The 26442-nt window shown below is 40.5% G+C and overlaps 1 protein-coding gene across 1 annotated transcript in view; it reads left to right on the plus strand.

The window, feature by feature from the left end:
- Positions 1 to 2464: 2464 nt before the first annotated feature.
- The window catches only part of ccdc80 (coiled-coil domain containing 80), a 35895-nt gene continuing 11917 nt past the window's right edge, over positions 2465 to 26442 (plus strand). Inside the window, exons 1-3 of the mRNA XM_063006369.1 lie at positions 2465 to 4112; positions 5076 to 5232; positions 15659 to 15795. Coding sequence (XP_062862439.1) covers positions 2526 to 4112; positions 5076 to 5232; positions 15659 to 15795 — 1881 coding nt within the window. The 5' untranslated portion in view covers positions 2465 to 2525. The remainder of the gene's footprint in view (positions 4113 to 5075; positions 5233 to 15658; positions 15796 to 26442) is intronic.

The raw sequence follows: 26442 nt of genomic DNA on the forward strand, positions 1-26442 counted from the left end.
TTTTAAATACTTGGACATAGTGTGAACCTCATATTCATGACATAAATAGAATTCACTGCCCCAAGCTCTAGTGTATTATTTTTAAAGGGAGTGTAAATTGTATACAATTATTTTTGGGAGTACAATGCAGTGCTGTTATAAAGACTTTATAATGTTTTGATTTTTACATAATAAATACCATTGTCTGCAGGCTAAGTTTAAAGTATGCCTAGAAGTGAGTAGGTCCCGTTACATTCTGGGTGATACCCATAGATTCTAAAATAATAGCCATAGCCCATAAGGAATTGGCTAACATGGCTTAAGAAACTCTGCCAGAATGTTTGCAGTAGGTCATAACAGCAAAAAAGGTGCTTCACCAAGTACTAAAGACGCTTGTCATAAAGCGTAATTTGGAATGGGGGTTTATTAATTTTGATTGTAACTGTAAAAAGTCAATTTCTACAATCCACAAAAGAGGAAATAATTTAAAATATAAAAATAAAAATAAAATACAAATAATGTGGTACACACCTGCCAACAATTAAATTGATTAACCCCATATAATGTTCAAATATTCTAGTATGAACTTTCCTGAAATTTACGTCTGACTGCAAATTTACTTGTTGCATCCGGTCTGTAAAGAGTTTACAAAGTATCTAAGGGATTTCATTGTTGAAAGGGACCAGTCAGGAGATTTGTATACACTTTTTTAAGGCATTACATAGATAAATATAGCACAACAGTTACATTACCAAAAACTGGACATACCTCCAAAATTTATGAAAAGTAGAAGGAGGCTGCCAAGCGGCCTACAGCAACAATAAAGGAGCTGCAGAAATTTCTGGCAAGTACTGGTTGTGTACTACATGTGACAACATTCTCCAGTATTCTTTATTGGCAAGACAAACATCCAAGCCTGACTACATTTGCAAAAACCCACATCACATCTGCCAAAAGCACAGAGGAAAATGTGTTATGGCCTGATGAGACCAAGGTTGAACTTTTTGGCCATAATTCCAAAAGGTATGTTTGCCATAAGAAAATACTGTGCATTACCAAAAGAACATTATACTCACAGTGAAGCATGGCGGGTGGCAGCGTTATACTTTGGATCTGTTTTTTTTTTTTTAACTGGAACTGGGGCCTTAGTCAAGGTGGAGGGAGTTATAAACAGTTCTAAATATCAGTCAATTTTGGCACAAAACCTAAAGACCTCTGCTAAAAAGCTAAAGATATAGAGGAATTTCACCTTTCAGTATGACGATGACCAAAATTATACATTCACATTAACAAAAGAATGGCTTTACTAAAAGAAGATCAAAGTTTTTGAATGGCCCAGATGTGAATTCAATATGATTGGTCAGTTTTACTGCCATTGGAAATTAATCTTTGATTTTTTTTTTTTGCTTGTCCTCTTTGAAAAATTATAGCTGGACTGTCAATCACAGAACAATACTCTTTTTAGCAACAGCAGAGGGTGGGCGGCTTTTATTTAACCCTTCACATTTCAACACAAATTGAGTAGGCAGGTATGAAGAATTTATGTGCTTACATTTTTATTTTTTAAATGATGTTTTCCTATGTTTTTAAATTCTAAATAGATCATGTTACACCTAAACACGTCTTATTTTTTATTATTATATATTATATTACTTTTAGAATTTCTTAGGCCCTAGAGGACCCTGGCGGTTCCCCTCTTTATTAAAAAAATGTGATTACAATCTTTAAAATATACTTATATACCTGAAGTGATTATTAAGTGGAGCAAAGTGCCCCAAAGTAAAACGTGTAACTGTTAAAAATGTTAAAAAATCTACTGTCCCTTTGCTATAACCCGGGTGTAGACATAGGAAAACATCACAAACACTCAGTAACCTGGAACAAATATAGAACACAGAACTCAGATGCAGCACAGGAATATAGAGCACGTTTTTAAACTGAAGTAAAACGCTTAGAGTATACGTTTATAAACGTACCGGTAAAAGTAGCATAGAACTTGAGGTTGGTTAACTGGGAGGGTGTTATAAGGATTTATGCTGTCTGATCTGGCAACCCACTGCTTTAGAGGTTGATCCTGTTCAGAGTGCTGCATATTAGAGTTGGAGACCGAGTTTTAATGTGTGTGGGATAATGTCCAAGAATAAAGACTTCTTCCCGTTTTTTTTTTATTCCATTCACTTCTTCGACCGCTTGTACTTCTTTATCTGAGCCAGTGAGTGCACTTGCTGAACCACGGAACTTGAGTGTTTTGAGGACTGAGCAGTTTTTAAGTGGATTGAAGTTGGACTAAAGTTCGTGTTTAATGTTCAATTGTTTTATGGATTTAACTAATTGAAGGAATGTGTGCTTATCTATGAAGAAGTAAGATGAACCATTTTTGCGTTGAAGCTTGAGCAGTATTCGGTAAATAAACCCTCGCTACTGTTTCAAGTGAACCGACGTGTGAAATGTTTAATTCAACAGCGATTAAGGTAATCACGCTTAACTGTAAGCTGACTGAAAATTATTCACTTGGTTTTTGTCATGTCCTTTTGTAACTTATAAATATGAAGGGACAAGTTGTGCTGCAGGTAATTTTGTTGTGTTGTGTGGCATGGGCAGTGCTGGATGGCACCATGGCTAATGGAGGGCAAACTGGTCTAAGACTGAAGAAAGTGAGGCAGCCATCAGGTTTTATGCTTAGAGAGAGTGCTTTCTATAAGGTCATGATAAAAGACAAAAAAATGCAAAACTACAAAGTCAAACACCCTGCCAGCCTAAGCCAAACCAAGAGGGCAATAGGGAACCAGGCCAGAAGCATTCAAGGTGTGGTGGGTAGCTCTATCCAGAGGGACGGTGCTGTGCCTGGAGCACGGGCAGCCCTATCACGCATGCCAACCTCTGCTGGTTCTCCCAACCTGCTGGCCACATTTGCAGGGAAAAATCGGTTACTGGTTATTTCAGCACCTCATAAATCAGATGGCTACTATAGACTGATGATGAGCCTGCTCAAACCAAATGTCTACTGTGAGCTGGCTGAGAGACATGTCCATCAGATTGTAATGTTTCACCAGGAGGGCGAGATGGGTGGAAAAGTGAGACGCATTACCAATGTGGGCAAGGTGATGGAGGAGCCTCTGGATGTAGCCCTCATTCCCCGACTCATGAACTTCCTTAAGTTGGAGAAAGGTAAGTTTGGCATGGTGCTTCTAAAAAAGACACTACAGGTAGAGGAACGCTACCCATACCCAGTAAGGCTGGAGGCCATGTATGAGGTTTTAGACCAGTCACCAATGCGGAAGATGGAAAAGGCCAGACAGAAGGGGTTTATTCAGAAGTGTAAGGATGCAGGGGAGGAGGGTCAGGTGGTTGAGGGCATCCCCATCACTGGCACCCAGGTGGACCCACCTATTTTATGGCCAGAGAGAAAAAAGGAATCCAACAGAAGACTCACCACTATAACAACTACAGTCAGACTTCTTACTACCACAAGTACAACCACTCACCCCACAACAACTACCCGACATATCACAACCTCCACACCTACTACCACTGCTCAGAGGACAGCAAAACCTCACACAACCCCACAGTTGCTTCCCAATGCCAAAGCTACAACCAAAAATCATCATTACAACTTTAAGGACCACAGCAAAGCTCAAAAAAACATTGTCCAACCTACCACTTCTTTCTTTCATTACACCAAAGCATACAATGGAAAAAATTCTGACAATCGCACTGACCGAAAAGACAACGCTCGTAAACAGCCTGGCATTGGGTCTAACATAAACAAGCCAAACAAATCTAATCCTCCCTCAAAAAAGAATGGTGGTGATGAATTGAGTAATACATATGAGAATAAGCAGGGTGTAGGCAAACCTACAGATGCCTACCCTAATAAGAAAGAAGTTGAAGGGGTTTCCACCAATAAAGGAAAGGTCAAGCCAGATAAAACGGAGAAGAAGAAAAAGGATGAAACAGATAAGCCACCAAAGAAGGACAAATCTGAAAGTAGAGCTAAGGAGGAGAAAAACAGGAAGAAGGGAAAGAAAGATAAAAAAGAAAAAAAGGAAACCCAAAAGCCAAAGAAACCACCACTTGTGAAAACAGCTTTGGAAACTTTCTTAGAATATTTTGAAAACAGAAGACGGCTGATTGTAAGTACAATCAATTGTTTAATGCTGTAAAGTAATACATTTTTACACTGTTTTTGTTCTGTGTATCGTCTTTATTATGTCTGGTAATGATGCATGTGATATGTTGTTTTTACTATTGCAAAAAAGTTAAAATATCTGATTATGTATATTCTGAGGTTGAGAAAAAAAATCTAAGCCCTGTTAGCTTGTTTACATACCCTCTGCTCATCCTATTATAAACATACCCCCAAAACACTTCATCAAAGTCTACTGCTCACAAACGAAAATAGCAACTCTTTTTTCAATTGCTAATTGTTTAACATTTTATGGTTCAGGGGTTAAAAGAAGTCACCTTGTAACCACTAGACCCAAAATTTTACCTTATGTACCTGTAGCTCAGCAATGCCTCCAGGACTTTTCCAGCCAAACAGGCCCAGTCTTCTAATCATTGAAATATAAAGAGCGACGTGTAATGATAAATTATTGGTGAAAGTAACATTTCATTAACATGTTAAATCACTGTAAATATATGACCCAGCTTTTTCTTCTTTAATAGAAACTTTTGCTCTATGAACTTTTTGTTGGTTTATTTTTGCTGCTAATCATGTGCAAGTTCATGCTTCCTATTGCATAGATGCAAGCACTACATGGGATAAAACATACTTTAACACCCTATGCAGTGCACTATTGTGCCAGTATCAATTCATTTATGATTTGCTTGTTAGCAAGTTTCTGAGCTATACAACTAACTAGTTACACCAGAGTTTCTGCCTTTAACTCTTTGTTAATATGTCTTAAATATCTTTTTGCTTGTTATAAGCAATTGGATTTTTATTAGAGGTTGAAATTTGCTTAAAACACAACAATATAACTAATTAAGTTATTAAGTTAACCCCCCCCCCTTTTTTATTAGTCTGTCTAATGTTTCTCTTTGCATTGTGTAATAATAAATATTTTATGTTTTTAATATGTCTTTAATTGTAGCTGATCACAGCTCCAACTGAAGAGAATAAAATGTATGTGCAACAAAGGGATGAGTACTTGGAACATGTGTGTGAGATGGCCATCAGGAAGGTCTCCATCATCACCATTTTTGGCACCTTGACCAACAGTACCATGAAAATTGACCATTACCAGCTTGGTGAGCCAAGAATTTTAATTTAAAATGTTAGAGGTTTAGAGCACTGTTTGGGGTGGGTGACCTAGCCATAATACTAAAATATTTTGGTGTAGTACTCACTATGGTAGTATTTTCTGCTCTTTTTTGTATAAAATGTTAACATATCTTTGTTTATCTATATCACATCTTTTTCTTATCTTTCGTAATTAGCCTGCACTGGTGTAACCACTAATTAACTGTCTATTTCATCTTTCAGTCTCCTCCTTCCTAATTCACCCCTGAGCTAAACCATACCCCACCTGTGACAGACCTTAATGAGGGAAAATTATTTTTAATTTAAATAATTGACAAAATCAGATGTGTGTATTTAAACATACAAACGCTATTTACAGAAATGTTTTTTGTAAAAGTCATTACTAGCTAGACTTTTTTCCGGAATGCGTTGCAGGCTTGAAATGCAGGGATGGATATAAAACATAAAATATTTTGTGTTCTTGTGCGTGTGTGCACATGCACATTTTTGATAGGGGGTTCAAATACTTTTCCTTAGACAGGTGTGTTTAAGCACATATTTGGTGGAGGTGTGAATACTTTTGCTGCTGAACAAGTGCATGTATTTAAAAGCTGTATGCAAGCTATGGTGTCATCAATGCCAGGGACATTGAAACAGTGTCATTATCTCAAAATTGTGGCAGAAAAAGGTACTAAAAGGACTAAAAACGGGTGTAATTATAAGTACAGAGGTGCATTTTCTAAAGAAAATGTGAGTGTAACTAACTCAGCAAGAGTATGTGTGGGTGTGGGAGGTGGAATACTTTTGCTTAGAGTGGTGTGTGTCTATGTGTGTTTATGTGCATTTGGTGGTGGATGCAAATGCTTTTGTACAGATAGGTGAGTGTGTGTGTATGGGTGCAAGCACATATTTGGTGAAGGTGCGTATACTTTTGCTTAGACAGGTGATTGAATGAGCCATTCCGCCGTTTGTGTGGTGTAACATATTGAAATAAAATATATTTTTAAATCTCTGTTACACACTGAATGCGTATTGTTTAATCTCAGGCACAATTGTTTCTTTTTACAAGGTTTCTAAACACTACACTGTTGCATTCCTCAGTCCACTTTTCTCAAAAAATATATGCGTGCATGCGAATGTGTGTACGCTTGCATGTGCATATGTGTTTGTGTGTTTGTGTATACAGTGTTACCTTGAAACTCAGCGTCAGTTGGTTTTAGGAGTGGCGTCGAGTTTAAAAGACGTTGAGTTTTGCTGCTCAGGTGGCACAGCGGTAAAGTATGCTAGAGCACCAGAGTTGGGGTTTCGAATACACCGTATCGAATCTCAGCCCTGCCTTCCGACTGGGTTGGGTGGCTGCATGAACAACGATTGGCTGTTGAGAGGGTATGTCAGTTGAGAGGCGTCCTCAGTCAGTGATGAAGGGTCGAATCAGTATAGAGGACTTATTCAGGGTAATTGGACAGGGGAGAAAACGAAAAAAAAAAAAAAAAAGACGTTGAGTTTGAATGTATTTTTCCCATAAGGATGTATGGGAAACCTGTTAATGCGTTCCATTGTCCCGTGGAACTGCATATATTTTAAGTTAATGTAAAATAATGGAGTTGTTCTTGATACTTATGCACTGAAAAGAACACAATATAATATAAAAAAAAACACTAAAATAGAATTGAAAAACAGTTAAATACATTAAAACCTGCTCTTTATCTTTACTTCTATATTGATTCCTTTTGCTTCTTAATCATGGATCCACACTTCTTAAATGCTCCACACAATTGCAGATTTATATCATATTCGCACTTTTAATGACGCCTTACCACTCAAGCCAAGCACTGAACAATCACACGCACATCGAGTTTAAGGGAAACGTCGAGTTTAGAAGTACAAATTTCTCGACGAGGGAAGTCAAGTTTCAATAATTTAGCAGAAGAGAGCAGAAGGCCAACATACTGATTTCAACATACTGAAGGTAATATTCTCCGAGGCCACACCAAACAAAACAATAAATGGAGAGGGATCAATTACTCTTCCAAACATTTTTGGGGAAGCAGGCAATAGATTATAAAATATAAAGCCTGTTTATTAATGGGGTTGCAATCAAAAACTGAGAGGGTGTGCTGGAAATCAGTCTGAGCCAGAAACTGCAAAATGTCTCTATATCTGTAAAAAAAAAAAAGTGATTTTGTACATCACACTTTTGCACTAGTTGTTCAAATAAGGTAAAATTACTGTCAAAGTAGGGCTGGATTATTTTCTAATCTATTAGACTGCAGAAGTGCAAAAATACTAGCAGCACTACCTATAATTATCCTTTCAAGGGACTCAAACTTTATAACAATAACTACATAACAATAATTAAAATAAAATATAAATCTTAATTAGCTATATCCTTTTTAAGAATAGCTCACAAACAACTCACTTTAAATACTGTGACAATCAAGTAAGCAGTCAGCTCAGCTTTGATTTTGACCTCTTGTGACTGGGGGGTGGATGGAGGTGGCACGTTCTGCTTCTAACAATATGGACTACAATTCCCATGCTCCCAGGGACTCTCACGTAACTATCACATGTCCCCGGTCAGCCTATTCTGATCGGTCCTTGATTCAGTTTAGCTGTGTTTAATTCCATTAATCTTATTTAAACACTTCTGTTTGTCTGTCTCGTGGTGAAGTATTGCCAACTGTGTGTGCGTGCATACCAAGCGGTCCTTATTTCTGAATCTAGCCGTTACCATGTATAACCCTTGTTGTCTTCTGTTTACTGTTTTTGCCTGCACCCTTTGGTTTTCTCTGCCTGTCTGTTCATCCTCTGGTTTTGGACTCTGCCTGATTTTGTACACTGATTTTGCCCTTTTAATATTAAACTTTCCTTGATATACAGTGTATCACAAAAGTGAGTACACCCCTCACATTTCTGCAGATATTTAAGTATATCTTTTCATGGGACAACACTGACAAAATGACACTTTGACACAATGAAAAGTAGTCTGTGTGCAGCTTATATAACAGTGTAAATTTATTCTTCCCTCAAAATAACTCAATATACAGCCATTAATGTCTAAACCACCGGCAACAAAAGTGAGTACACCCCTTAGTGAAAGTTCCTGAAGTGTCAATATTTTGTGTGGCCACCATTATTTCCCAGAACTGCCTTAACTCTCCTGGGCATGGAGTTTACCAGAGCTTCACAGGTTGCCACTGGAATGCTTTTCCACTCCTCCATGACGACATCACGGAGCTGGCGGATATTCGAGACTCTGCGCTCCTCCACCTTCCGCTTGAGGATGCCCCAAAGATGTTCTATTGGGTTTAGGTCTGGAGACATGCTTGGCCAGTCCATCACCTTTACCCTCAGCCTCTTCAATACAGCAGTGGTCGTCTTAGAGGTGTGTTTGGGGTCATTATCATGCTGGAACACTGCCCTGCGACCCAGTTTCCGGAGGGAGGGGATCATGCTCTGCTTCAGTATTTCACAGTACATATTGGAGTTTGTGTGTCCCTCAATGAAATGTAACTCCCCAACACCTGCTGCACTCACGCAGCCCCAGACCATGGCATTCCCACCACCATGCTTGACTGTAGGCATGACACACTTATCTTTGTACTCCTCACCTGATTGCCGCCACACATGCTTGAGACCATCTGAACCAAACAAATTAATCTTGGTCTCATCAGACCATAGGACATGGTTCCAGTAATCCATGTCCTTTGTTGACATGTCTTCAGCAAACTGTTTGCGGGCTTTCTTGTGTAGAGACTTTAGAAGAGGCTTCCTTCTGGGGTGACAGCCATGCAGACCAATTTGATGTAGTGTGCGGCGTATGGTCTGAGCACTGACAGGCTGACTCCCCACCTTTTCAATCTCTGCAGCAATGCTGACAGCACTCCTGCGCCTATCTTTCAAAGACAGCAGTTGGATGTGACGCTGAGCACGTGCACTCAGCTTCTTTGGACGACCAACGCGAGGTCTGTTCTGAGTGGACCCTGCTCTTTTAAAACGCTGGATGATCTTGGCCACTGTGCTGCAGCTCAGTTTCAGGGTGTTGGCAATCTTCTTGTAGCCTTGGCCATCTTCATGTAGCGCAACAATTCGTCTTTTAAGATCCTCAGAGAGTTCTTTGCCATGAGGTGCCATGTTGGAACTTTCAGTGACCAGTATGAGAGAGTGTGAGAGCTGTACTACTAAATTGAACACACCTGCTCCCTATGCACACCTGAGACCTAGTAACACTAACAAATCACATGACATTTTGGAGGGAAAATGACAAGCAGTGCTCAATTTGGACATTTAGGGGTGTAGTCTCTTAGGGGTGTACTCACTTTTGTTGCCGGTGGTTTAGACATTAATGGCTGTATATTGAGTTATTTTGAGGGAAGAATAAATTTACACTGTTATATAAGCTGCACACAGACTACTTTTCATTGTGTCAAAGTGTCATTTTGTCAGTGTTGTCCCATGAAAAGATATACTTAAATATCTGCAGAAATGTGAGGGGTGTACTCACTTTTGTGATACACTGTATATTCCACGAGCATCTGGTCAGTTTCTGCCTCGTGACATTGGTATTTTTATTAAAATATAAGGTTTGTAACAATCGCGATCGTCACATTTCTAACATCATGTGAAAACGTTAATTTAAATTACCAGAATCAATCATGAAAATCGCCCAGCACTATGTCAAAGTAGAGATCAGACAGTGTGACCAGACCCCTACCAGACAATGAGGCAAAGGCCACATCCATCATGGATGGGACAAACGTATGATTGTTTGCAACGCACACTGCTAAAGACAGTTCCTTGATTCTCTCCATCTTCTACAGAATTTAAGAAAGAATGAAGACAAAAAGCTTTTCTAAGAACCCTTCTTTACTTTGGCCCAGATTTTCTTCTCAATCTCCAAAGGAAATACCAGAGACTGGTCTCGGGGGTGGAATGATACACATAATGTCCAAAAACCGGTTGACCCCAATCTTCTGCATGCAGTGGACCTGTAATGATGCCAGGATACAGTCATCATCATACTTTAGCACACACCATTTGCCAGCAACTTTAGGACAGATCACTGGGAAGCTCTGACACTGGTTTTTCACCTTCAACACAGTAAACAGCTCTGCAGCATCAGGAATGTCTGTTCCTTGCTGACCAGACTGTCAGCCCTAATTTTCAGGATTCGGAGGACATGTACTGTCAAATTGCTGGTGGACCCTTTTGTCTAGTGGGAACACTGTGCAGAAAAAGATTGGGCTGGGGTTGTATGCACATAAAGCACACTCGTGTGCAGTGTTGCCTACTGGTGTGAGGTCCAAATTGCAATCAAACTAATGATAATAATAGTAACAGATAACAATATTGTGATTGCAATAGTCTTATTATTATTACATTTACATTTACATTTTCAGCATTTAGCAGACGCCTTTATCCAAAGCAACTTACATTACAGTAACAGTATACTGTCTAAGCAATTGAGGGTTAAGGGCCTTGCTCAAGGGCCCAGCAGCAGCAACCTGGCAGTAGTGTGGCTTGAACCAGCAACCTTCTGATTACTAGTCCAGTTCCTTAACCACTAGGCTACAGCTTGCCCCTGCATGCTTGAACATGCTTGAACATGCTTATTAGTGTGATTGTGTACTGTAATCACACTAATAATCATAACTTTAGAGGTGCATTTATTTAATAAAATGTGAGTGTGATTGCTCAGCAGTGGTAGGCATCCGAATACTTTTGGCCATGCAGTTGGTGATGGTGTGAATACTTTTGCTCAGGCATGTGTCTCTCTGTGTCTGTTCAAGCATGCAGTTGGTGGTGTCCAAATAGTTTTGGTCATGCAGTTGGTGGTGTCCGAATACTTTTGGTCATGCAGTTTTTAGGGGAGTAAATACTTTTGCTTAGGCAGTTTACTGTGTGTGTGCAAGCATGCAGTTGGTGGTGTCCAAATACTTTTGGTCGTGTAGTTTCTGTTGCGGGGGTTTTATACATTTGCTCAGTCAGGTGATTGTGTGCAAGCACACAAGTATGCTAGGTGTTTTCGAAGGTGGACTTGTTGGTAAGATTTTTTGGTGGTTGCTAACTTATAGCTAGATGGTTCCTATAATAACAGGTTGTTTTTAAAGAGTTGCTAGGCACTTACCAAGATGATGCCATATTGCTTCTAAGGAGTTGCCAGGTTGTTGCAATGTAGTGGTTGCTAATTGTTGTTGGGTAGTTGCTAGAGTTTTGCTACACAGTTTCCAAGGTGTTCAGAGCTTGCTACATTTTGCTAAGTGCAGTTGCTATGGTAAAATGTTGATTTCTAAGGTGTATATAAGTGGTTGCTAAGTTGTAGCTAGGTGGTTGCCAAGGTGTACTGGGGTTACTAAGCTGTTGCTAAGTGGTTGTAAGGTGCTGGTGGTTGTTAGCTTGTTGTTCTTATTGGTTGCTAGGGTGTAAGCAAATATGAGGTTTAAAAGGATGTGAATACTTTTGCATAAATGTGTGATTGTGTGTATACAAGCATGTATTTTGTTGGTGTGTGAATACTGTTGCAAAAAAAAAGTGTGTGCAAGCGCTTATTTGGTGGGGGTGCGAATCGTTTCACTCAGACAGGTGCTTGTGTGTGTGTGTGTGTGTGTGTGCGCACAAGCACGTACATGGTAGGGATGCAAATACTTTCTGGTGACTGAATGTATTTATGTGTAATGTCAGTGGGTTTGTAATGAATTGAAGGAAGCAGGGATAGAAAAAGGATAAACAGAAGAATGGCTGTAGATTCGAGCTTGTTTACCTGCAGCCAAGGTGTGTACATGAATTGATTTAGTATGTTTTGGCCTGCACTGAGATTGTACATCTGAAACAGTGTCTGGTGTTCGAGCAGAAGTGTTTGATTTGCCTTTTAAAAAGTAAATTAAGTAATTTGGGACAGAAACTGAATAAAAACGGGGGTGGTGGGTGAACAAGTGCATGTATCTCAAAGCTGTATGCATGCCATGGGTCATCCCCAGAAGTGACGTTTTAATGTTGGAACGGTGTCAATATCTTGAAAATTGCGGAGGAAGAAAGCCAAGAATAATAATAGGAACTAGAAAAGAAAAGAGCGTGAACCACCTTTGTTGGCTTGACAAAGCAGCTAAAAAATATAGAAAACCAGGCTTTTGGACCTGGATTGCTGAGGTAGTCTGACATGCTTTGACTACCTGAGCCCTTTTACACAAGAAAGGATAACACATGAACACATGATGCTATTACTTTCACACATTACAGCAGCAACAACACAAGTATTTTGCTTACTTACACCTGACATATGCCTACAAATATGTCACAGGTGCCTGATCCAACAAATTTGCCATTTACAAATTTTTGCAGCCACATTACACATTTACAAATTTTTCTTATCATTTACACCAGGCATGCACATCACAATAGCCTACATGTACACTGTCGGAGCCTGATATAATGACCATTCACACATTTTTGCAGCCACACATGAAAGGTAAAGCTGTATTTACTTGTGGTAAATTAGGGTTTTCCCCTGTTTTAATTGTTGGTTGTAAATGGTTGTATTTAAGTCATTTATTAGTGACACATGCTGATTAAGAGCTTCAAAGTCTTGGTGATCCATGAACACTTTTGGTCTGATTGTGTGTGTATTTGGTGGGGGTGTGAATACTTTGCTCAGATAAGTGATCGTATGCGTGTAAGATCGTTGCTAAGGTATTGCTTGTCAGAAGCTTATGCTTTGCAAGGTGATTGCGATAATGTTGGTTGTTAATTTTTTTTATGTGTCCCGCAAGGTATAACTGGACAATTGCTGTGGTAATAGCTTGCTAGGCAGTTACTAAGATGAAGCAAACTGGTTGCTAAGTTGTTGCTAAGCGGTTACAATGTTAGTGGGTTAATTGTTAACATGTTGTTAAGCAAATGCTAAGGTGTTGCTGGGTGGTTGCTTAAGTTTTGCTATGCAGTTGCCAAGGTGTACTGAGATTGCTAATCTGTTGCTAGGTGGTTGCTAAATTGTTGCTTGTCAGTTGTTTCAGGTGGTTGCTAGGGTGCATGTGTGTATATAGGGAGAGGGTGTGTGTGTGTGTATGCAAGCACACATTTGGTCGGGTGCTAATACTTTTGCTCAGACAGATAATTGTGTGTGGGTGTGCATGCAAGCACCCATTTGGTCGTGTGCTAATACTTTTGCTCAAACAGGTGATTGTGTGTGTGTGCGCACAAGCATGTATTTAGTGGGGCTGCAAAAACTTTTGCATAGACAGGTAATGGTGTGTGCAAGCACGTAGTTGGTGGGGTGTGAATACTTTTGCTCAGACGATTAGGTGCACATTCATAGTTGGTGGGGGTGCAAACACTTTGCTCAGATAGGTGACTCTGTGTGTGTGCATAGTTGGTGGGAGTTGCAAATACTTTTGCTCAGACAGGTGACTGTATAAAAGCAATTGGTTGAGCAGAAGTATAGCAGTAATTAAAAAAATTAATTGCAGTGAACGGGACAAAAGGGGTATAAAAACGGGAATGATGGGGGAACGAGTTTGCATATTTAAAAGCTGGTGTCATTAATAGGCAGTTTGTTTTAGAGCGCATTCTTATGAGAAGCGGCAAAACCGCTTTTGCGCTGGCTGTGTCATTGTTTCCAGTGGAGTGTGGCAGTGCTGCACATTTTGTGCTTGCCACAGCACTCAAAGTTCACCTGATTAAGCTTTGACCTAGTTTGCTGCTGACCTTTTCAAAGTGCCTTCAATGAGACGAACTGATTGATATGACGTGGTAAAAGCAACTCAGGCAGTACGAAAAAAGCTTAACGTGAGTTATTGTACTAAAACAACGACCGAGGAATTTCACTAGTGAATAAAAAACTTATGACCAGAAATAATTGAGAGAAGTGTAGTTTTCCTGTGTCATTCTTTTAGTGTGTTATAATCATGGCTATAATCATGAGTAAGCTAGAAAACTCACAGAAGTTTGGGTAGTTTTATAAGTAACTAATTAAGGTTAATTGTTGCATGTAAGTACAGCAGTTGATGCTACATATGGTCAAAAAAACTGTTGTCATAAAAATGTAAATAATATTTATTTTAAATTGTAAACACCTTTTAGCAATGGGCATTGTCAAACATTTAAACTCAATAACTAGAGGGGGTGTCGACACACATTGGCCATATAGTGTTAATCCCCATCAGACGCAAATTAGTGCTGGACAATAATTCGATATCGATATATATCGCGATAGAATATGTTTCAATAACGGTGATATGATTTTTAAACAAATTCAATCGATATGCATTACGTCAGTGCGCTTTGCCCGTGTTACTTTTTTGCGGAAGCATTTCTGCTCGCAGGTGTTCCCACAGGGACGCAATTCAACAGCGCACCTCAAGCGAGTAGTTCTCCATCAAAACAGTGCAGTTACACACTCAACATAAATGTCAACCACCAACACAATTACAGAAAAAGTACTAGTACTGAGTACTAATACCAGTTATTACTACTACTTCTTATTAGTTGTGGCGCGCTACGAATAAAGGCACCAACGGGATATTCGCGTTCCACTGTTGCCAGATTGGTCTGTTTTCCTCCTAATTGGGCGGGTTTTTTTTTCAAAAACAATTTAATAGCAGTTAAATAACACTTCTATTTAAAAGAAAATATTCAGTTTTAAGAAGCTCCAGCATTGTAGAATGCTATTAAAAGTAAAGTCAATTTTCAATGCTGATTTGGCTTAATAGTGTTGGTCAGAATGTGTCATATTCTTGAAAGAAAATTAAAATTTGTTTTCCATGCATTCACACTGGCATGTTCTGGGGTTCAAATGAGTCTCATCAGTACACACAAGTTTGCAATCAAATGATCAAGTATTGCAGAGGAATATCTTTGAAATTCTGTTAAGGTTACAGGCTATATTTTAGTTTTTCACAGGGAAAATGAGAAAAAATAAAAAGCTTATTATGCTAGGCTTGATGTAATTCTACATGGCACTCACTGCCTGTATAGGTAAACGAGTGAGTGACCAAAACACTACTAGATCAACAGCTACTAGCCACATACAAAAATAAGGTATCAGACAGTTTCTGTGCCACCCCTGTGTGAGCAATGGTCTCAGTCTGGCCACCCCTATGGAAATTGTCTGGCTTTGCCACTGTCCACAGTTGAAAAAGAAGCAGACGAAATAGCTGATAAGAGAGGAAGGACTGATTCAGTGGTGTATTCAGCTTGTATTTCTTGCCAGAAACCAGAAAAGAGGTTTGCAGGTACAGCCATCCAATTTTGGTGTTTTTGGCAGTTTTTCTGACATTTGTGTTATTCATATCGATATCGGAATTATATCGTATCGACCGAAATTAGGAGTTATATCGTTATATAAATTTTAGCCATATCGTCCAGCCCTAACGCAAATGCATTAAACTTAAAAAAATATTTTTATAAGCTAACCATCAGATTAACTTGATCTATTTGCAGACGATGACAGGCCTATGAATGGTCTCCGGGAGGAAGATCTGGTAAACCAAGACCTTATCACAGAGCTAAGAAAAGAGTTTGGGATGACCTCTAATAACTTCTATATGGTTCTTACTGATTTAGACATTAAATGGAAGGTAGGAGTTTATCTTTTTCTGTCAATTGCGTATTAAAGCATTTCAGTTCTGACATTTTACACTCTTAAGTATTAAGCTGTGCTAGTATGTCCCCTCATATGTTACACATATGTTTTCAGATCATTAAACTACATATATATATATATATAAATATATAAATATATATACTGTTTATACACACACAGTGGGGTCACATTATTATGACCACCGGTAATATCCAGAGTAACCGCCATGTGCAGCACAGACAGCAGCTAGATGGACTGGAGGTGCCTCAGAGAGGTCCTGGTAGGTTGTCACAGGTATCTGGAGCCATGCTTACTGCAGTGTATTCCACTGCTGCTCGAGGGTGCGTGGGGGAGGATCCATAGAGCAATATATATAATTCCCCCTTCCAGATTCAACTGGATTACTGCCAAACCTATTAAATATACATAAATTGACCCCTCCTGGCAGTGTGAAGCAGGCGAAGAGGTTCTAAAGAGGTGCTAAAGAGATATAAACAGGAAATGATTACAAAGCCATTCTGGAACTCCGGCGTAATATAGTGAAGGCCATTATCCACAAATGGAGAAAACTTGAGAAACTGAAAAACTTTCCCAGGAGTGGCTGGCCTATCAAAATTGCACCAAGAATTTGCCAATGACTTACAGTGCCTCCGGAAAGTATTCATAGCGCTTCCCTTTTTCCACATTTTGTTATTTTACAGCTTTATTCCAAAATGGATTAAATTTTTTTTCCCCCTCAAAATTCTACACACAATACCCCATGATGACAATTGAAAAAGGTTTGTATGAAATTTTTGCAACACAAATATATAACATATAAACAGGTGTGTGCCTTTCCACAGCCTTTGCTCAATACTTTGTTAAAGCACCTTTGGCAGCAATAACAGCCTCAAGTCTTTTTGAGTATGATGCTACAAGCTTTGGGACACCTATTTTTGGGCAGTTTCTCCCATTCTTCTTTGCAGAACCTTTCAAGCTCCATCAGGCTGGATGGGGAGCATCGGTGCACAGCTATTTTCAGATCTCTCCAGAGATCAGGTTCAAGTCTGGGCTCTGGCTGGGCCACTCAAGGACATTCACAGAGTTGTCATGTTGGAAGGTAAACCTTCGCCCCAGTCTGAGGTCCAGAGCGCTCTGGAGCAGGTTTTCTTCAAGGATCTCGGTGTACTTGGCTGCATTCATCTTTCACTCTATCAGGACTAGTAGCCCCGGTCCCACTGCTGAAAACATTCCCACATCACCACATCATGATGCTGCGACCGCCATTCTTCACTGTAGGGATGGCATTAGCTAGGTGATGAGCGGTGCCTGGTTTCCTACAGATGTGACGCTTGATATTCAGGCCAAAAAGTTCCATTTTGGTTTCATCAGACCAGAATCTTGTTTCTTTTGCCTTTTGGCAAACTCCAGGTGGGCTGTCATGTGCCTTTTACTAAGGAGTGGCTTTCGTCTGGCCACTCTACCATAAAGGCATGATTTGTGGAGTGCTGCCTGGATGGTTGATCCCATCTCCACAAGGATACACTGGAGCTCTGTCAGAGTGACCATCGTTCTTAGTCACCTCCCTGACTAATGCCCTTCTACACCGATTGCTCAGTTTAGCCAGGTGGCCAGCTCTAGGAAGAGTCCTGGTGGTTCCAAGCTTCCTTCATTTACGGATGATGGAGGCCACTGTGCTCATTGAGACATTTAATGCTGCAGCAATTTTTCTGTACCCTTTCCCAGATCTGTGCCTTGATATAATCCTGTCTTGGAGATCTACAGACAATTCCTTGGACTTCGTGGCTTGGTTTGTGCTGACATGTACTGTCTACTATGGGACCTTATATAAACAGGTGTGTGCCTTTCCAAATCATGTCCAATCAACTGAATTTACCACAGGCGGACTCCAATCGAGTTGTAGAAACATCTGAAGGATGATCAGTGGAAACAGGATGCACCTGAGCTCAATTTTGAGTGTCATGGCAAAGGCTGTAAATACTTATGTACATGTTGTTTTTGTGTTTTATTTTTAGTAAATTTGCAAAAATTTCAAACAAACTTTTTTTTTACTTTGTCATCATTGTGTTTAGAATTTTTAGGAAAAAAATGAATTTGATCCATTTTGGAATAAGACTGTAACATAACAAAATGTGGAAAATGTGAAGTGCTGTGAATACTTTCCAAATGCACTGTATCTAGGTCACAAAAAAGCCACACACCTATCTAGGGAACCGCAGGTACTTGCCTCAGTTAATGTCAATGTCCATGATTCCACAATAAGAACTGGGCAAAATGGCATCCATGGGTTAGTTGCAGGGCATAAACCTCTCCTGACCAAAAAGAACACAAAAGCTTATCTTGCTTTTGCCAAAAAAAACAACAACAAAAAAACTAGGTGGCCGCTAAGACTTAGGTAGATTATGCAGTTATGATCCGAAGCACCCAATCAAGTCCACCTCTGAATGGCTCAAAAGAAATGTTGCAAATGTTTGATTGCAGTTGTTCTTGGCAAGGGTGGCACAAAGAGTTGTGCCTAGTTCACACAACAAGATTTTTGCCCTGATTTTTGCTTGCTGACAGTTCGCAGAGAAATGTGGCAGCTTGGAGGCAAATCGGTGTTTGCACAGGGCACTCGATCGTTATGTGTGAACTATTTACAAGATACAGAGCGAGAGGAAACCCGAGGGAAGAGCTGTAAATGTGTGGGACACAACTTGCTCAAACAAATTGTTTCTCATAGGGTATAATTTAACCCCTTGTCACTTGTTGTATGTGTTTTCCTGACAAAACGTTAGACAGACCAGACCCCCTATCGCTGATCAGTCGTGTAGTGCAGTGGTCCCCAATTACCGGGTCGCGGACCAGTACCGGTCCGTGGGTCATTTATTACTTGGCCGTACAGAAAGAATAAATAATTACAGATCGCTACAAAAGCAGTTACATTTCCAATACTCTTCAGCTGTTATTGTTCCTAATATATATATACTGTATATACTGTATATATACACTGCCTGGCCAAAAAAAAGGTCACACACTCTAATATTTCGTTGGACCGCCTTTAGCTTTGATTATGGCTCGCATTCGCAGTGGCATTGTTTCCACAAGCTTCTGCAATGTCACAACAGAGTTGCATAAATTTTTTCCCAAGATCTTGTATTGATGATGGGAGATTTGGACCTCTGCGCAAAGTCTTCTCCAGCACATCCCAAAGATTCTCAATGGGGTTCAGGTCTGGACTTTGTGGTGGCCAATCCATGTGTAAAATGATGTCTCATGCTCCCTGAACCACTCTTTCACAATTTGAGCCCGATGAATCCTGGCATTGTCATCTTGGAATATGCCCGTGCCATCAGGGAAGAAAAAATCCATTGATGGAATAACCTGGTCGTTCAGTATATTCAGGTAGTCAGCTGACCTCATTCTTTGGGCACATAACGTTGCTGAACTTAGACCTGACCAACTGCAGCAACCCCAGATAATAGCACTGCCCCCACAGGCTTGTACAGTAGGCACTAGGCATGATGGGTGCATCACTTCAGCCGCCTCTTTTCTTACCCTGATGCGCCCATCACTCTGGAACAGGGTAAATCTGGACTCATCAGACCACATGACCTTCCTCCATTGCTCCAGAGTCCAATTTTTATGCTCCCTAGCAAACTGAAGCCGTTTTTGCCAGTTAGCCTTACTGACAAGTGGTTTTCATAAGGCTACACAGCCGTTTAGTCTTAATCCCTTGAGTTCCCTTTGCATTGTGCGTGTGGAAATGCTCTTACTTTCACTATTAAACATTTCCCTGAGTTCTACTGTAGTTTTTTTACGATTTGATTTCACCAAACGTTAAAGTGATCGCCTACCACGATCATTCAAGATTTTTTTCCGACCACATTCCTTCCTCGAAGATGATGTTTCCCCACTGTCCTTTCACTTTTTAATAATGCGTTGGACAGTTCTTAACCCGATTTTAGTAGTTTCAGCAATCTCCTTACATGTTTTCTCTGCTTGATGCATGTCAATTATTTTACCCTTCTGAAACACATTAACATCTTTTCCACGACCACACGATGTGTCTTTCGACATGGTTGTTTAACAAATTAGAAGCTACTTACTGCATCAGTTAGGGTTAAATAACTTGTTGCCAGCTGAAACATAATCACCCATGCAGTAATTATCCAATGGGAGGCTATTTGCTTAGTTAAATCCAGGTGGTAACATTTTTTTTAGGCCAGGCAGTGTATGGATATATATATATATATATATATATATATATATATATATATATTTATACAGTGGGGGAAATAAGTATTTGATCCCCTGCTGATTTTGTAAGTTTACCCCCTTACAAAGACTTGAACAGTCTATAATTTTTATGGAAGGTTTATTTTAACAGAGAGAGACAGAATATCAACAAAAAGTCCAGAAAAAAAAGATTAAATAAAAGTTATAAATTAATTTGTATTTAATTAAGGGAAATAAGTATTTGATCCCCTACCAACCAGCAAGAATTCTTACCCCCACAGACCGGTTATGTGCCCATGAGGCACACAAATTAGTCCTGTCCCTGTATAAAAGACTCCTGTCACAGAATCAGTTTCTTCCGTTCAAATCTCTCGACCACCATGGGCAAGACCAAAGAGCTATCAAAGGACGTCAGGGACAAGATTGTTGACCTGCACAAGGCTGGAATGGGCTACAAGACCATCAGCAAGAAGCTTGGTGAGAAAGAGACCACTGTTGGTGCGATAATTCGAAAATGGAAGAAATACAAGATCACAGTCCCTTTGCTCAAGAAGGCTCATGTACAGGCCCGTCTGAAGTTTGCCAATGAACACCTGAATGATTCAGAGAAAGCTTGGGAGAATGTGATATGGTCAGATGAGACCAAAATTGAGCTCTTTGGCATCAACTCCACTCGCCTTGTTTGGAGGCAAAGAAATGCCCGGTGGGGATGGTGTTCTTGGGGTCATATCCAGCATTTCTCTGCTCCCAGCTCCCTTGAGATCATTGACAAGCTCCTCCCGTGTAATTCTGGACTGACCTCACCTTTCTCAGAATCATTCTTACCCCACCAGGAGAGATCTTGCATGGAGCTCCAGAGTGAGGGTGATTGACTGTGATCTTGTATTTCTTCCATTTTCGAATTATCGCACCAACAGTGGTCTCTTTCTCACCAAGCTTCTTGCTGATGGTCTTGTAGCCCATTCCAGCCTTGTGCAGGTCTACAATCTTGTCCCTGACGTCCTTTGATAGCTCTTTGGTCTTGCCCATGGTGGTCGAGAGATTTGAACGGATGAAACTGATTCTGTGACAGGAGTCTTTTATACAGGGACAGGACTAATTTGTGTGCCTCATGGGCACATAACCGGTCTGTGGGGGTCAGAATTCTTGCTGGTTGGTAGGGGATCAAATACTTATTTCCCTTAATTAAATACAAATTAATTTATAACTTTTATTTAATCTTTTTTTTTCTGGATTTTTTGTTGATATTCTGTCTCTCTCTGTTAAAATAAACCTTCCATAAAATTTATAGACTGTTCAAGTCTTTGTAAGGAGGTAAACTTACAAAATCAGCAGGGGATCAAATACTTATTTCCCCCACTGTATATATATATATACAGTGTATCACAAAAGTGAGTACACCCCTCACATTTCTGCAGATATTTAAGTATATCTTTTCATGGGACAACACTGACAAAATGACACTTTGACACAATGAAAAGTAGTCTGTGTGCAGCTTTTATAACAGTGTAAATTTATTCTTTCCTCAAAATAACTCAATATACAGCCATTAATGTCTAAACCACCGGCAACAAAAGTGAGTACACCCCTTAGTGAAAGTTCCTGAAGTGTCAATATTTTGTGTGGCCACCATTATTTCCCAGAACTGCCTTAACTCTCCTGGGCATGGAGTTTACCAGAGCTTCACAGGTTGCCACTGGAATGCTTTTCCACTCCTCCATGACGACATCACGGAGCTGGCGGATATTCGAGACTTTGCGCTCCTCCACCTTCCGCTTGAGGATGCCCCAAAGATGTTCTATTGGGTTTAGGTCTGGAGACATGCTTGGCCAGTCCATTACCTTTACCCTCAGCCTCTTCAATAAAGCAGTGGTCGTCTTAGAGGTGTGTTTGGGGTCATTATCATGCTGGAACACTGCCCTGCGACCCAGTTTCCGAAGGGAGGGGATCATGCTCTGCTTCAGTATTTCACAGTACATATTGGAGTTCATGTGTCCCTCAATGAAATGTAACTCCCCAACACCTGCTGCACTCATGCAGCCCCAGACCTTGGCATTCCCACCACCATGCTTGACTGTAGGCATGACACACTTATCTTTGTACTTCTCACCTGATTGCCGCCACACATGCTTGAGACCATCTGAACCAAACAAATTAATCTTGGTCTCATCAGACCATAGGACATGGTTCCAGTAATCCATGTCCTTTGTTGACATGTCTTCAGCAAACTGTTTGCAGGCTTTCTTGTGTAGAGACTTCAGAAGAGGCTTCCTTCTGGGGTGACAGCCATGCAGACCAATTTGATGTAGTGTGCGGCGTATGGTCTGAGCACTGACAGGCTGACCCCCCACCTTTTCAATCTCTGCAGCAATGCTGACAGCACTCCTGCGCCTATCTTTCAAAGACAGCAGTTGGATGTGACGCTGAGCACGTGCACTCAGCTTCTTTGGACGACCAACGCGAGGTCTGTTCTGAGTGGACCCTGCTCTTTTAAAACGCTGGATGATCTTGGCCACTGTGCTGCAGCTCAGTGTTGGCAATCTTCTTGTAGCCTTGGCCATCTTCATGTAGCGCAACAATTCGTCTTTTAAGATCCTCAGAGAGTTCTTTGCCATGAGGTGCCATGTTGGAACTTTCAGTGACCAGTATGAGAGAGTGTGAGAGCTGTACTACTAAATTGAACACACCTGCTCCCTATGCACACCTGAGACCTAGTAACACTAACGAGTCACATGACATTTTGGAGGGAAAATGACAAGCAGTGCTCAATTTGGACATTTAGGGGTGTAGTCTCTTAGGGGTGTACTCACTTTTGTTGCCGGTGGTTTAGACATTAATGGCTGTATATTGAGTTATTTTGAGGGAAGAATAAATTTACACTGTTATATAAGCTGCACACAGACTACTTTTCATTGTGTCAAAGTGTCATTTTGTCAGTGTTGTCCCATGAAAAGATATACTTAAATATCTGCAGAAATGTGAGGGGTGTACTCACTTTTGTGATACACTGTATATATACAGTGGAACCTTGACTTACGAGTGACCCAACTTACAAATTTTCCGAGATACGAGCTGTCACTTGGTCGATTTTTTGCTTTGTGATACAAGCCGAGATCTGAGTTACGAGCTCAGCTGAGTTCAGTTCACCTGGTTATCTTGCCGTAAAAGCAAGTGAAAGAGAGGAAAATGTGACGAAAAAGCCAAAAGTCAGTGAAGAATAAGATTAAGTGAAGTAAAAAACTGTTTTGTTTTTTTTAAAGTAGCAATTATGTTTAGCGATAAAGTGTAGCATAGTGTGTAAGTTAAATTTAGCAATATATTGTAGCATTAAGTGTGTAGCGAGTAAGTTAAGTGATAGAGCATGAAATGAAACACTCCCCCAACTTCCTCCGCCAATCTCCACCTCCGCCAGCATCTTCGTCTGATTTTTAAGGTAAATACACTTAATAAAACCAGTTTATTTCTTTACATTCTCTTTTATTATGTGTTATTATTTTTTTATACATTATTTGTTATTTATAAAGTACATTTTTCTTATTTAAAAACACGTAACAAAAAAATCGGTGTGGTTTTTGGGGGGCTGGAACGGATTAATAGCGTTTCAATTCATTTTAATGGGAAAATTTGATTTGATATACGAGCAAATTGAGTTACGAGCTTGGTCACAGAACGAATTAAACTCGTATGTCAAGGTTCCGCTGTATATACAGTGGGGTCAAAAAGTATTTAGTCAGTCACTGATTGTGCAAGTTCTCCTACTTAGAAAGATGAGAGAGGTCTGTAATTTTCATCATAGGTACACTTCAACTATGAGAGACAAAATGAAAAAAAAAAATCCAGGAAATCACATTGTAGGATTTTTAAAGAATTTATTCGTAAATTATGGTGGAAAATAAGTATTTGGTCACCCACAAACAAGCAAGATTTCTGGCTCTCACAGACCTGTAACTTATTCTTTAAGAAGCTCTTCTGTCCTCCACTCGTTACCTGTATTAATGGCACCTGTTTGACCTCGTTATCTGTATAAAAGACACCTGTCCACAGCCTCAAACAGTCAGACTCAAAACTTAACCATGGCCAAGACCAAAGAGCTGTCGGAGGACACCAGGAAGAAAATTGTAGACCTGCACCAGGCTGGGAAGAGTAAATCTACAATAGGCAAGCAGGTTGTGTGAATAAATCAACTGTGGGAGCAATTGTAAGAAAATGGAAGACATACAAGACCATTGATAATCTCCCTTGGGGTCAAGATCTCATCCTGTGGGGTCAAAATGATCATGAGAACAGTGAGCAAAAATCCCAGAACTACACAGAGGGACCTGATGAATGACCTGCAGAGAGCTGGGACCAAAGTAACAAAGGCTACCATCAGTAATACACTACGCCGAGAGGGACTCAAATCCTGCAGTGCCAGGCGTGTCCCCCTGCTTAAGCCAGTACATGTCCAGGCCTGTCTGAAGTTTGCCAGAGAGCATATGGATGATCCAGAAGAGGATTGGGAGAATATCATGTGGTCAGATGAAACCAAAATGAAACTTTTTGGTAAAAACTCAACTTGTCATGTTTGGAGGAAGAAGAAAAACCCAAGAACACCATACCTACTGTGAAGCATAGGGGTGGAAACATCATGCTTTGGGGCTGTTTTTCTGCAGAGGGGACAGGACGACTGATCCGTGTTAAGGGAAGAATGAACGGGGCCATGTATCATGAGATTTTAAGCCAAAACCTCCTTCCATCAGTGAGAGCATTGAAGATGGAACGTGGCTGGGTCTTCCAGCATGACAATGATCCCAAACACACCGCTCGGGCAACGAAGGAGTGGCTCCGTAAAAAGCATTTCAAGGTCCTGGAGTGGCCTAGCCAGTCTCCAGACCTCAACCCCATAGAAAATTTGTGCAGTCTGTGTTGCCCAGTGACAGCCCCAAAACATCACTGCTCTAGAGGAGATCTGCATGGAGGAATGGGCCAAAATACCAGCTACAGTGTGTGCAAACCTGGTGAAGACTTACAGAAAACGTTTGACCTCTGTCATTGCCAACAAAGGTTATGTTACAAAGTATTAAGTTGAACTTTTGTTATTGACCAAATACTTATTTTCCACCATAATTTACAAATAAATTCTTTAAAAATCCTACAATGTGATTTCCTGGATTTGTTTTTCTCATTTTGTGTCTCATAGTTGAAGTGTACCTATGATGAAAATTACAGACCTCTCTCATCTTTCTAAGTAGGAGAACCTGCACAATCAGTGGCTGACTAAATACTTTTTGGCCCCACTGTATATACTGTATATATACAGTGTATCACAAAAGTGAGTACACCCCTCACATTTCTGCAAATATTTCATTATATCTTTTCATGGGACAACACTATAGACATGAAACTTGGATATAACTTAGAGTAGTCAGTGTACAGCTTGTATAGCAGTGTAGATTTACTGTCTTCTGAAAATAACTCAACACACAGCCATTAATGTCTAAATAGCTGGCAACATAAGTGAGTACACCCCACAGTGAACATGTCCAAATTGTGCCCAAATGTGTCGTTGTCCCTCCCTGGTGTCATGTGTCAAGGTCCCAGGTGTAAATGGGGAGCAGGGCTGTTAAATTTGGTGTTTTGGGTACAATTCTCTCATACTGGCCACTGGATATTCAACATGGCACCTCATGGCGAAGAACTCTGAGGATGTGAGAAATAGGATTGTTGCTCTCCACAAAGATGGCCTGGGCTATAAGAAGATTGCTAACACCCTGAAACTGAGCTACAGCATGGTGGCCAAGGTCATACAGCGGTTTTCCAGGACAGGTTCCACTCGGAACAGGCTTCGCCAGGGTCGACCGAAGTTGAGTCCATGTGTTCGGCGTCATATCCAGAGGTTGGCTTTAAAAAATAGACACATGAGTGCTGCCAGCATTGCTGCAGAGGTTGAAGACGTGGGAGGTCAGCCTGTCAGTGCTCAGACCATACGCCGCACACTGCATCAACTCGGTCTGCATGGTCGTCATCCCAGAAGGAAGCTGACGCACAAGAAAGCCCGCAAACAGTTTGCTGAAGACAAGCAGTCCAAGAACATGGATTACTGGAATGCCCTGTGGTCTGACGAGACCAAGATAAACTTGTTTGGCTCAGATGGTGTCCAGCATGTGTGGCGGCGCCCTGGTGAGAAGTACCAAGACAACTGTATCTTGCCTACAGTCAAGCATGGTGGTGGTAGCATCATGGTCTTGGGCTGCATGAGTGTTGCTGGCACTGGGGAGCTGCTGTTCATTGAGGGAAACGTGAATTTCAACATGTACTGTGACATTCTGAAACAGAGCATGATCCCCTCCCTTCGAAAACTGGGCCTCATGGCAGTTTTCCAACAGGATAACGACCCCAAACACAACCTCCAAGATGACAACTGCCTTGCTGAGGAAGCTGAAGG

The sequence above is a fragment of the Trichomycterus rosablanca genome, chromosome 12 (genome assembly GCF_030014385.1).
Source record: "Trichomycterus rosablanca isolate fTriRos1 chromosome 12, fTriRos1.hap1, whole genome shotgun sequence".
Classification (NCBI taxonomy): Eukaryota; Metazoa; Chordata; class Actinopteri; order Siluriformes; family Trichomycteridae; genus Trichomycterus; species Trichomycterus rosablanca.